This window comes from Siphateles boraxobius, unplaced genomic scaffold, assembly GCF_051911475.1.
Source record: "Siphateles boraxobius isolate OS27281-9 unplaced genomic scaffold, OSU_SipBor_1 12, whole genome shotgun sequence".
Taxonomy (NCBI): domain Eukaryota; kingdom Metazoa; phylum Chordata; class Actinopteri; order Cypriniformes; family Leuciscidae; genus Siphateles; species Siphateles boraxobius.
In genome coordinates, this window is record NW_027508722.1 from 21,666,979 (window position 1) to 21,680,954 (window position 13,976).

The following is a 13,976-nucleotide window of genomic DNA, read 5'->3' on the forward strand; positions in this document are numbered from 1 at the left end:
TCACATCACCTCAATTTGTTTTCAAATAATCTGAGGGTATCTATCATTTAGTGTTTGGTGTTTTCTGTGAGGGATACTTGACCATGTATGAGCCATTCAACAGAACAGGCTCAAAGTAAGAGTTGGAAACGTCTTGAAAAAAAAAAAATGTTTCCACAAATTTTGTATGTATGCAAATTTTATAATATCCAAGGTACACATATCTAGTAATTGTGCCGTTAATTATCATATTGTATTTTCAGAAAGTTTTGGAATATTTTTCCTCTGCCCAAATTTGTCACTACCGAAAAACACAATAATAAATAATTTAATAAGAAGGCTTATGTTGGCCTATTAATATTTTGTTTACATCTACCTTGTAAATATATTTTTTGCCATTTTAAAAAAAAGTTTTCACATGTCAATCGATAACAATTACAATTTTTACAATATTTCAAGTGTAATTTATAAGATTTGTTGTATTTTGAACCCATACTTTCTTTGTAAAAGGCAACAAGTTAATCAGACTGATATCAAAGTTAAGGATTCGTTAATTCATAGTTTGAATATACATTGAACCAAATAATATAATAACATCTTAGTTGATAATTCAATACTTTATTTTAGACAAAACATGCATGTTTCGGTCGTGACGGCACATTTTCGCTAGTGACAGTAAAGTTTTGGTAGCGACCACATCATATTACAGAATTTTAACTCGCATACTAAAGCACAACTAAAACATACTAAGATACTAATGATTTGCATTACTGTACTAAAGTTTTGTTTATTTCCCTCAAATAAATGATTATGTGTTCCCTTTTGTCACTACCGAAACAAGGATGACATCAGTTATGACTGTTTCGGTAGTAACAATTTTAGATACTTTTGAGCCTAACTCAAAGATGCTAATCAGCACATGATTAACTAGCACAGTTCTGAAAAGATGTAGCCTACACACATAAAAACGAAATTTTGTGGAATAAAAAGCAAACCCAAAAAAGTTTGCTTAATTGCAGAAAAAATGTGTTTGGTAATAATGTTCCTTAAAGTTACACACAGATTTTCAGACTTTTGAACACATTTCCCTCAACATGATGGTACCGATCTATAATGAAAGAGGCTATATGAGAGAGAGAGGGACACAGGAATATTTCCTGATCAAAATTGTAGGGTTAAAATCAGTCTCAGCCAATGGAATAAAACACACAGTTTCGGTAGTGACATGAAAATGAGGGACACTTTTTTTTTACATAAAGTTTCATGATTTGAAATTAAATACAAAATAAATGTTTTTTTTAAAAGAAATCAAAAAGATATTTTTAAAAACAATAATGGAATTTTTTTTACAAAAAACATTTCAATATCATTTTCACAAGTTGAAATGTAGGGGTTAGGGTTTGGGACAGCCCCCTCCCAATTGAAAGTACCCAATAAATGATGATTTTTATATATATATATATATATATATATATATATAAAGCATACTGATATTTTCAATATTATTGTGGGATTCAATAGATTATAGAATGATCTTTACTTTTTAATTTATATACTTTTTAAATGTGTTTTTTGTTTGTGGGACAGCAGTTTTCACCAATTCTGTAGAATGGCCCATATGTTTCCCTCCGTGTGGCCCTTGACCCGTAACAGTAGTGCATATCGTTTCTTGAAAGTTTAAAGTAATTACCCTCGTTTATGTGCCATTCCTTCCAAGTTAACTGCAGGTTTTCAGTCAAGTCCTCTATTTATATTCAATCAGTAATTCTCTGCCTTTTCAATTGCATAATTTGAATTGAGGCAGCAAACACAAATGCAGAGTTGCTATTTGAATTTGAATGTAAGACATACAATTTTTATAGACTGTAACTTTTTCACTAGAAAAGCAAAGTTTGTTTGCCTTGACAAAACCTTGTTTTAAAGTTTTGAAAGTGTTGAAAAAGCCTTGAAGTTTGGATGGATGGATGGATGGATGGAAATGCTGCCCTGGAAACTAACTGAAATAAGTTTAAATTGTAAAAGTTTAAAATGGAGCTAATAAATAAAAAACAGAAAATGAACTAAAACTGAAATAAATTAAACCTATAGTAATATCTTTTTTTAAAAAAAGTAAAAATGACAAAAGAAAATAACAAAAGTAGGCTAGTAAAAACTAAAATTTAAATGAAAACTGGAAAGGAAAAAATAAAAACTAATTTCTAAATTTAAATAAAAACTACTACAACATAAATAATACTAAAGCACTGATTTCCTTTGGTGTGTGTGTGTGATAATTCTGTTCGAATTGACACTCGTGAACTGAAAGGGAGCCAATTCTTTAGTTCCGAATGTTGAACAACCCTGCAATTCTCATTTACCAGCCCACTACTGAGAGCTTCAGTGGGCATATCTGAGAGAGCAGAAGACTGCGAGGGAAATGTAATTTTGTGTGCGTGCGTGCGTGTGTGCGTGTGTGTGTGTGTGTGTGTGTGTGTGTGTGTGTGTGTGTGTGTGTGTGTGTGTGTGTGTGTGTGTGTGTGTGTGTGTGTGTGCGCTTCACCCCTGACCTGCCACTCAGCTCCAGACGGGTGGGTGGTCGGCAGTAAAATGTCCTCATTGATCATCTGTTCTCACTTTGTGACGGTGCCATGTTTTTGCTGTTTGCTTCAGTCACCTACACAACTAGTTGCCACTTAGTTTGTCCCCTCTCTGCTCTCTCTCTTTCTTTAATCTTCTCACTGGAGGAAGGATCTTTCACCCTCCACTCTGAAGTGTTGCTCTTTCTTGATTCTTCGACTACCTCAGTTGTTTGTTATTCTTCCCTCTGTCTCTCGCTCTCCACTCTCCTCAGCCGAGTCCTCCGCTCTGCACACTAGCCTCTTTAACTTCCCATTCTCCACTGTTTCACAGACCATTGAACTGTGTAGTGTAGGTGCTGAGACCTTCACGCTGTTCTCCTTTAACCCTTCAGCCTTTTCTTCCTCTTTTTTGTCTGGCCTTACAGAACTGTACCATGGTAACTGGGCACTTCTTCAACCTTGGGCACTTCTGGCCCTGTGGACATTTAGAAAATATAATCTTTTAAACACACATTTTCCACTCACTAGTTATTTGTCTAATAATGTCCAAAAGTTGACATACATCCATCCAAGAAGAATACTGTCGCTTTTGTATTTTATTCCCCCTGAAGGTATACAATTCCAATCACAACGTCTTTTCCGCAACATTTCAAGTGATGTAGTGTTCTGTGATGGAAATGACAATTGTGAAAATGACATTTTGAAAAAAAATGTATTGGAAAAAAAATGTCTGATTATTTTATTCTTTTCTCCAATATATCATTTTATGTTTCCTAAATAATTATACACAATTAAATAATTTCAATTATATGTCAGAGTTTGAATTGAAATGACACACAATCAAAATATTCTTTTCAAGTGATATACTCTTTTCAAGAGTTTCCTTCACATTTAATTTCAAACTATTCACTGAGACTGTTGTTAATGTTCATAACAGGTATATTAGCTTTTGCTTAAGTCTTGTTTAGATCATCTGAGATGTGTAATCTAAAATATTTTTATAATAGATTTTCATACTTTAATATTGACAGTATAGTTCTACATGAAAGGAGAAACAAAAAATGATGAAGGCAATAGTAAAATGTCTCCCAAGACAGTTGGCCTTCATGTAACAAAGAGAAAAAAATGTAACTATGTTGTTTTATTAACAGTCAACCCCTGGGACATAAAAGTGTCCAAAGTTAAAGAAACACCCAGCAATGGTATTTTGGTCATTTCCTAACCATTTTCCTTCATCTTCTACACAGGATTTCCTGCCCTACCTCTTACTGCATTTATCATTAAAAGTGCCTAAATGAAATTATAAAAAAATTTGTATTTTGGTGAAACCCATGGTTAAGATTTTGTTAGGATCCAATTCAATTCTTCAGCTTTCCTGACCCTTAGTCATTCTAAAAAAATAAACATTCAAGGTGAAGTGTGTAATTTCTGTGCCACTAGCATCACCAAACAAAATGGCAAAATTGACTGTTTAAAAAAAAAGTAATTTATATGCTCTTCCAGCAAGTCCATGTGCTTTAACCATACAATTAAGTCCATACAAGGAGATATGACCTATTGGTGCAACAGATTACAAAACTCACCATTCAGATCATTTTACGTTTTTTGAGTCACAGATCGTATAATTTTTCAGATCAGCAAACATTATTAAAGATAAGTGAACAGTCAGTAAAACAATAAGAACAAATATACGCATCACACACGACCAGCGTCGGCCAATAGTGAGCCTACGTTCTGACGTACAACCCAGAAGCGCTGCGCTGTTACACTACGTGAACTCACTCAGAGGCCCACACAGAAGAAAATAAATAGGTGAATAAAGTCGTTATTTTTGTTTGTTTTTTGCGCACAAAAAGTATTCTCGTCGCTTGATAAAGTTATGGTTGAGCCACTGTAGTCACTTGGACTATTTTAAACATTGTCTTTACTAACTTTCTGGCCCAGAAAGTTTCAATTACATAGAAGCCAATGGAGGAGTGAGACAGCTCTCAGATTTAATCAAATATATCTTAATTTGTGTTGCGAAGATGAACGAAAGTCTTACGGGGTTGGAAGTTGGAACAACATGAAGGTGAGTAATTACTGACAGAATTTTCATTGGGAGAACTAACCCTTTAGTTACAGCATAGATAAACACAGGATAACCAAGTTAGGTCACACTTTAGATGAGGGTCCAGTTCTAACTATTGACTTTTGCATCAATAAACTCCTAATTACTGCTTATTAATAGTTAGTAAGGCAGTTAAGGTTATATATTGGGTAGGAATAAGGGATGCAGAATAAGGTCGTGCAGAATAAGGCATTAATAGCCAATATCCTAGTTGTGCATATGCATGCTAATAAGCAACAAGTTAATGATGAATTGGACCCTAAACTAAAGTGTTACACAAAGTTACAAATAAAGTAAGGTCTAACACTATTCAGGTACAGAAAAATAATTGAATGTAAAATAAGACTGCTCTCTTTAAGCAGCTCTCTTTTGTTAAAGCTCTCTTTTGTTGTTTAATTAACATTAAAGGGATAGTTCGCCCAAAAATGAAAATTCTGTCAGTATTTACTCACCCTCATGTTGTTCCAACCCCGTAAGACAGGGCTATTCAATTAGCTTCATTCGAGGGCCGGATTATTAAACACAAGTAAAAACTATACACACAATTAATTATTATTTCTACCCACCTAATTAATCTAATGCAATATAAATGACTATAACATAATATTCAATATAAATATTCCACATTTCTGTACAAACCATGGTCAATTACTACAGTACATTCATGGTAAATGTTTGTAAGAGTGGTGATTAGAGGATTTAAAGACTTCGTTCATGGCACAATGTTTCTGCCGGTTTCCTCATCAGTCGTGTTGGGAAAGTTGAGGCTGTTTCATCCGATTTTAAAGCAGTTAAATCATTGAGTGATTTGTGGTTTGTAAGAGAGAGGTGTTTCGAATTGAACCGCTTCTCACTGGATGTCGTGACGTTGTTTAATAATGGTGTCAGTCTGCGACCGGTAGTGAACCGAGTGAACGCAACTCCTTTAAAGGGATAGTTGCAGAAGAGAGAAGGAAATGAATAGTTGAAATAAAGTCGTTATTTTGGGGCGTTTTTTGCGCACAAAAAGTGTTCTCGTCGTTTGATAAACTTAAGATTGAGCCACTGTAGTCACTTGGACTATTTTAACGATGACTTTAATAACTTTTCGAGGCCGGCAAGTTTCAATCCCTGAAGAAGCCTATGGACTAGTATGGAGGAGTGATCCAGCTCTCAGATTTCATCAAAAATATCTTAATTCGTGTTCCGAAGATGAATGAAGGTCTTACGGGGCTGGAACAACAGGGTGAGTAAATACTGACAGAATTTTCATTTTCGGGTAAACTAACCCTTTAATGACTTAAAAAAGAAAAGAATAGAAAAAAACAATGTCATAAACAGCAGCAGGTATTTAAAGGATGCTGTCACTTTAAGAGCTAATGCATGGATCCAAAATAATGATACACGTCTGAGACAAGCATTTTGACAATTTTGTGTGTATGTGTCCATTCAAGTGCAAGAAGACGAGGAATCAATTCGGTGTTTGCACGCTATCTGAAACGTGCCAACTCTGTGTTTGCTCCCTTCAGATGTGTGTGGAACGAAATCACTCTGGCTGGGGATTTCATTCTGTATTGTAATACACATTAAAAATAAATATTTTTATAAAACATTTCCAGAGTGCTTTCAGACAGGTTTTCCAAACATATAGCCCCGCCCCCAAACTAACACCATTGGTTGAACCATTGTTGGTATAGCCTATTGATCTGGTCAGGATGCTTAAACAGACAGAGCAATGTTTTGACATTTTGCCACAGTGTGTTTTCAGCTTATTTAAAGGTGTCTCTGAATATTAAACTGGGATTGAAGAAGGTATTTAAACATCTAAAAACAATATTAATGAGAAATAAGTGAAAGAAATTCCCTTTCCTCCCAGCATGAGGATGTGCAGTGGTCAGACCAACTCATGTCACACACACCTGTCCCAAGTAAAGACTGCTCCCCCCAGCCCTCAGCGCTCATCTCAAACTTCATTATCACCTCCACCCTCTCCACATTATGTAATCGGTGCCAGCGGCATTAGTCTTCCTCTCAAGAAGCTATCCTTTCACACACACTCCATCTGGAACAGGGGCCCATTTTAGTTCTAATGGGCCCTTCATCTAATCAAGCCTAGTGAGGGCTTTAGTGCCACTCATACTCCTGTAATTGCTGAAAAAGCCTGGGACCTTTACCTCATGTGGGTATGGAACAGAGACTCGACGGGAGCCTTGGAAACAGGTGGAAGGATGAGGCAAAGAAATGAAAGCAGGAGCAAAAGAAAAGACAGAGGTTAGAAGGCTGTTAAACAAGCACAGGGCAGAGTTTGTAAAGTCATGGCAACTCTGTCCCCTATATGGAGGAATGTTCACCTCTGTGGCAATCAACCATAACATCCACTTAAGTCTGCTATTTCTCTTCTCCACCTCTCCTTCATGTCCTCTCTCTCTCTCTCTCTCTCTCTCTCTCTCTCTCTACATTAGCAACTCTGTTTCTCACATGTCTCTCTATAGAAAAAAAAATTCCAAATAGAGATATTCTTGGTGTACAGAGAACAGAACTGAAAGGACTCGTGATTTTGGGGTATTTCCAAAGTGAGAGATGAGTAATTGTACATGTGATGAGAATTGTACATGAGATGAGTAGAATGAGTACATTTAAGATATACTCAGTTGGTTGTCTAAACCAAGGGTTTTTAAATCTTTTAATACCAAGGACGTACAAATTCTTATGCTGAATTTTTTTTATTAATATGTTAGACAACATGTTTCCAAAATTAAATAATTGCCTTTAACGCGTTTTAGTAATAAGGCCAAAACTAACTTTTGACATATTATATGAAAAGGGTTTTCATTCTATCATTCTTTTTTATTGAATTTAAAATATGAAAATGCTTTTGTGTTAAAAAAAATATGGCTTTTTGTGATAAATAATTTTTTTAATAAATCACAATCATGATTTCATTAAATTAGTTTGTTAAATTTAAACTCATTTAAGAGTTTTTATACTTTGACAGCCCAAAAAAACGTTCACTTTTCTGACCCTTAGGGGTCCCTAAATCCAAAGTTTGAAAGCCCCTAAAGAAAGTATATTTTCTAGATAATATTTTAATAATTTGTTTTGACTTTAGTAAAATGTCGATGTAAAAGGCAATTATTTTATTCTGTCTTTAATATAATATAACATCCTGTTTTTCTCACATACAAATTTCATGGTATACATTTTTCAGTCTATTTCTTTATTTTACTTTGGGAAAGGGGTTACTCATAAGTCATAATTGTCATAATTGTGGGTCCTTGGTATTAAAAGGTTTGAAACCCCCTGAGTAAACCATAGTGACCCATATAGCCAAAACACTAATAAAGCTCAATTTATCTTAGTACTCATTAGGAAAAAAAGGTCATTTCTGATTGATATCATCCTCATTTCTATCTGGCTCTCAAGCTGTGGGATAAAGACACTGCGAAACAATGCATTGCAATATTGAAGTCTTATTCTTAGTGCAGAGAAAGACATTCACTGCCACTCAGACATCTCGCAGGACAATAGGAAGAAAAATTTGATCTGAATCAGACTGCACTTCACAACCCAAGTGTGAATTATTGACAACTCGTGTCTGGCAAGGTTTTTGCCTTCTCACAAGTGACACAGACAGAATCTGGTCCAGTATGAACAGGCACATTTCAATAATTCACACACTTATCAGAGAGCAAGCGCTTAAATTCCCACAATGAATGTGCCTGAATTCAATCCACAACGAGCCGCAGAAACAGCTTGAGAGTGATAACCCTGAAAAGCTTGTATAATGGGCACACCTTTCTGAGAGTGTTTCATTAGAATAATATTCGAGACGTTCTTTTGGGAGAGATGGAAGCGTTTTGGCTTCATTACAGCGGTGTGCTGGCCTTGCTCAATAACGTTTGTAGTCAACTTGACCCACAAGCATCTGATTCATCATTTCCATCATTTAGAAACCGCACAGTCTTCCAATAACCTCCTCTTCAGCATGTAAGCTCTGAAATGAGACATAAAGTATTGCGTCTAATATGAGTGACCGCAGGCAGGCAGGCGATGAGAGCGAACAAGAAAATTAAAGGAGTGTCTAATCAGTCGAATCAGATTGAAGATAATTACGGTGAAATACAGTTACCGAGACACACCACCTGCGACAAACCCATCCCCTGTAACGACTCCATAAAACACAATGATGAATCCAGCCCTCCATTGAAACAGTTTGAAATAGGTCTATTCCTCCCAGTGTTTATCTCTTTGTCTTCAAATTGAAGGTGTTCACGAGTTTCAGTACACCTATGACTCTTATTCGCTTTTCTATCTTCTGTGTTAAGTAACAGTATGATCCCTAAACACAAGGAACATCTGTTTATATTGGGCTGTAAAATGCGTAATCTATTACAGTGATAAGAGAAAGCCGGGTAGCGACATAACACTCTTCACCAGCTCTCTATGTTTATGTTGTCTTTTTTTGTCTACTGTGAACCTGGGTTCAGTGTTTGCTGTGAAATTAAGTAAAAATAGAAAGCGTGTACCTGAAGGCTTTACTATACAGTATGTCTGTTTTTAACATACTGGTGGGAGGGCTTCCACTGTAATTAAATGTCAACATGTTTTTACTGGGGGAATTACACAACCATACACTGGAATCAAAGGATAAACCTTGGCTCAAGATAAAGGTTTCCTCATAGCATTAACAAAGTGTCAAGTGAAAATACCAATTTCTGCCCTACATTTGCAGCTAATCCTATAGTGCCTGCAATATACACCAATTTTGCATTTGAATAAGACTATGAAATCAAACATTTGAAACAAAAGACATACTTGATTTCAATGGTCCATATATACAGGGCCCCAGACTAAAAAAAATGACATGTGAAATGAAATATTTAAAAGACAAATTACTTTTTTAGTTTACAAATGGCTCGATAAAGACCGTTTTTTAGAAGCAGTTTAGCTCCAATTTGATCCTGACTGTAGGGATGCACGATATATCGGCCACCATACTGGTATTGGCCGATATATGTTCATTTTTAATGTCATCGTTATCGCCCCAATAAGAAATTATGGCTGATATATTAAAGCCGATAAATAATGGATTATTTCCTTCAGCTGAGGCACTTCAGATGCGCTCTGTTCACCGTGATGTTGAACTGCTTAAAATATGGTTAGAATCACTTCAAAAAAGGAAAATACAGTTATGTGCTGTCATAGGCTACATAAAATTATAATGAGAACATTATAATTGTGTTCTTGGCACATGGTTTATAATGGGGAAACTTTTGTTTTAGTAATCAGGCTCTCAAAAATTATATACAAATTTGGATTTAGATTTATCGGCCAATATATCAGTTAACGGCTTTCAAATATTGGTCATCGGCATCGGCCAAAATGTTCATATCAGTGCATCCCTACCTGACTGTATTTGTGCCCTCTATTTTTGTAAGAAAAGAACCAGTTCATAAGAGTAATTTGGTCACAAATTGAACATCATGACACGCGCTGTTCATTGTTGCATGCCAAAACTGCATATGTTTTTTAACAATGTTTTCTAAACTGTTGCCACTATCAATTAGATTTTAGTTTATAGTACTATTTGCCAATTTTGAAACCACTTTAGTTGCAGTATGGACCCCTTATATTCTAAAACTATGGCTGTTTTTCAACTTTTATTCACATGATTAATCATGCCAAACTATATAATAAAGCAACTATTATAACTGCAATATGTAATTGTATTTTACTTGAAGAAAAAAGAAAAATCCATGCAAATTCCCTTTAAACTGTGCTGCTATTTTTATACTTTTTTCCAAATAGGAGGCAATTTGGCCCTCCAGCAGAAGCAACATTGACAGAGACCCAAAAAATGATGAAAACAGATTCAAACGAATGACTCTCATATTGCTTGCCATCGAATAAACAAATAGAGATGATTAACTGTGCAGGGCCAGTGATGAGAGAGGATGGGCGAGGAATGCAGCATGCAGAATGCAACTGGCGCAGTTGTTGCTGTTTATTGTGTGTGTGTGTGTGTGTGTGTGTGTGTGTGTGTGTGTGTGTGTGTGTGTGTGTGTGTGTGTGTGTGTGTGTGTGTGTGTGTGTGTGTGTGTGTGTGTGTGTGTGTGTGTCTGTCGCAAAAGGGCATGCAGAGAGAGAGAGAGAGAGAGAGAGAGAGAGAGAGAGAGAGAGAGAGAGAGATGCAATAACAGAAAGAGAGGCTCAGATGGAGAACACAACATGAGTCTGCAAGCCTGTGCCCAAGGGACACACACAGTCACTGAGCCTAGTACATTCTGTATTTTTTTGTGCTGGAGGAAGGGGCAATTTCTCACACAGACACACACACACACACACACACACAAACAATAAACGGCCACAACTGCGCCGGTTCTTTATTTTTCTATGCTCCTGTTTCTACATCTCTCTTTCTCTCTGCCTATGATAGACTGGTTTCATACAGGTTCAAGGTTCTCACTTCCCATTATCCCTGTCACTCCATCTGTTTCCCCGGCTGTCTTCTACTTTTCCATCCCGTTTGCATCTTTACGTCACCTTCATTTTGTATTTCTGTCTGTTTCAGTCTGATTGGTACAAAGATCATCTAATATCAAACACTTACCTTCTTTTTGCTCCCTGTTTTCTCTTCTCCATTTTTTCCTCTTGATATATCTCTAAGAAACTAACTGTTCCATGTTTAGAAACAAGTTTATGTCAACCTGGTGTCAAACGTCTCTATTGATTTACATGATGAAGAGACGTGATAATCAGATTTAACCCTCCTTCTTTCCCTCCCCAACCCCCTTTTCTCTCTCCTCTTTTACCTCTTGTCACAGGAAAGATTAATGACAGTCATCTCCACAGCTCCCTCTTGACCTCCAAGGCTTAATGAGAAGACACCCTTCCATTTAAGCAATGATGCACATACCCATAATGCAAAGCCTATGCACACAAAATTACAATTCTAAACATTTTTTCTTATTCAGATGTATGCCATGGCCACATACAGCACGAATTCCAAAGAATAGATGTACAGAAAAAAATATTCTGTATAGTTAGTTCACTTATTATTTAGAGAATGTAAAACAAACAGCTGCACACAAAAACCTGGAAGTAGCTCGGACCACAAATTGCTAATGAATTTCAACAAAGGAATGCTTTTGAATTTCAAATAGATAAATTATTGTTTCCATAAAATTAGAAACATGAAGCGGAACTCAAATGAGGGACTGTATCTTTGTTGTTGTTTTTTGGCCCAGCTTTACTGTCTTTGCATTACAATATTGAGCTTGTAAGTTGTAATCGACATGGAAATATGTATTATGCTTTTGTATGAATTCTAGAAAATTATATTTTAAAAATGCACAGCGTTTTTGTTTTCACTTTTCGCCACGATCGATTGGAGTGGGTTTCCCTCGAGCCTTTAGTGAGCAGGAAATGGAAAACCTGGAGTGGATCTGGAGATGAATGATATTCCAGACCTGCATTTTTTTCGTTTTTGCGTTGCTTGGATGCATGGTTTGGCTTGCTCTTTTTAACTATGTTCGTTGGTGGATCAGAACTAGATTTTTTTTTTATCTGCGAGATAAATTATTAAATGGTTGTCATATAAAAATCACAAATGTGCTGTTGGACGACTTTATATCAGAAGTGATGCGATTCGGCCCTAGGCAAATGTAAAAGACACCTCATAAAGTGCAAACGCATTTTCTTTTCTTCCCATGCTTATTTCGCTCTTGCTTAGTAATTATTAATTTGAGCCTCATCTTACATACAGATGGCACAGCTTGAAGAGAGAAATTAAACGGCTAGCTAGTATCTTCAAGATGCTCTTGTAATTCAAATCCCAAAACACAGCAGATGCACTTATCATGCGATGGCAAGCGTGAAATACGCGGCCCGTGTTGGGATTTGCTCTGACAGTCTTGTATTTGAGACTGATATGGGACAGTAACCTCTGCGCAGAGGAGCCCAGAGCGGGACCTCCGAACGGCGCATTCGACTATATGACATATATGATTATGGTATCTGCGCTTTTCTACTGACTGACGCAATGGCTATAGGCTACGTAGGCTACACTGCTTGAGGTCTCAAAGGACATGGGTAAATGAAAGAACAAAGCATAGTGCATATCTGAACAATAATGCGCACGAGCGTAAACGAAGAATGAATACACCTATAAAAGCATCTAAAATGAATTATCAAGCACATGTGTATGCTGCTGTGCGTGCAGTTATTGAGCGAACCCACTTTATTATAGAGCAAACGGAGTCAGCAGAGGTGCAGGTGAGTGTCGCAAACTACTGACCAAAATAAACTATAATTAGCCTGCAAGACATGTAATAGCAGACAACGTGAACAGGAACAAGCTAGAACTTTAGAAGAACCGTTTTAATTTCACTTTCGTAAATGCAATAGAATGGAAGCTAACGTGATTTCTACCACATTTAATGCAGTCGGTGTGATTGTAGGTGATGCATATGCCGATGTGTTTACATATCTCGCGATGGCAACATTAGATAAATAGTTATCGTAAGTGAAACATCTGGCAAGTAAACTTTCAAAGTGTTCATAGACTGAATACATAATTCTTACCTGTGTGCGAGTAAGACAGGAGCAGTAGGAGAGAGAGGGGAGCGCAATACTTCCAAAAAGAAGAAAATGCCATCATGTATGTTATTCCGATTTCTCTGTTAGTTCCTCTTCCTTAGATAGGAATTAGAATAACATGAGCGCGCAGGCTCTCACCTACGAGTTATGTCTTTTCTCAACTCCAGTGTTTGCTGGAATCGTGTGTTGCATACTAGTATTCACATGCACTCAATCTGATACAATAGCCTACTCTGAATGAAAGGTGGAAATGTAGCAGGGCCGGTTTTTCTTGGGCTCAGCTACAACCAATCGGATTTGACAATGATGAGCGCACACCCAATGGGCGGAGTAAGTGTAATATTAAAAAACAAATGACCGTTTGTTTTTATCAAAAATACAATGTGCTACATAGCACTGCAGTTATTGGAATGAGTAGCCTTCCAATTAACCGCTCTTATAACGTGATGAATAACAGTGGCAATCAATAAAGTTTTGAACGCGCTGTAGGCCTAGTATATATAAATAATTCGAATTTACTGGAACACTGGGCTTTTTAATTAATCTCTAGCGTGTAATGTGGATTCCGCAGAGATAAATGACAGATTCACTGACTGGACCAATTCAGAACAAGGAATTAGAATGTGATTCATTCAACTATGTGGCATACGACGAAAACAATCAGCACGATCATTAGAAACCAAACTGGCATGAAACTAGCCCGAGCAAGACTTCAATATCTTCCTCATCCTCAAACTCACTTCACTGGCGTG

General features: G+C 36.5%; 1 protein-coding gene across 3 annotated transcripts in view; it reads right to left on the reverse strand.

Moving 5' to 3' along the window:
* The window catches only part of cadm4 (cell adhesion molecule 4), a 148,442-nt gene extending 134,945 nt beyond the window's left edge, over positions 1-13,497 (reverse strand). Inside the window, exon 1 of one of the 3 annotated variants that reach the window (XM_077211568.1) lies at positions 13,210-13,497. In XM_077211568.1, coding sequence (XP_077067683.1) covers positions 13,210-13,285 — 76 coding nt within the window. In that variant the 5' untranslated portion in view covers positions 13,286-13,497. Of the gene's footprint in view, positions 1-2,525; positions 3,075-13,209 lie in introns of those variants that run through there. The other 2 variants (XM_077211582.1, XM_077211587.1) reach the window with 2 other exon arrangements.
* Between the last annotated feature and the right edge of the window lie 479 nt (positions 13,498-13,976).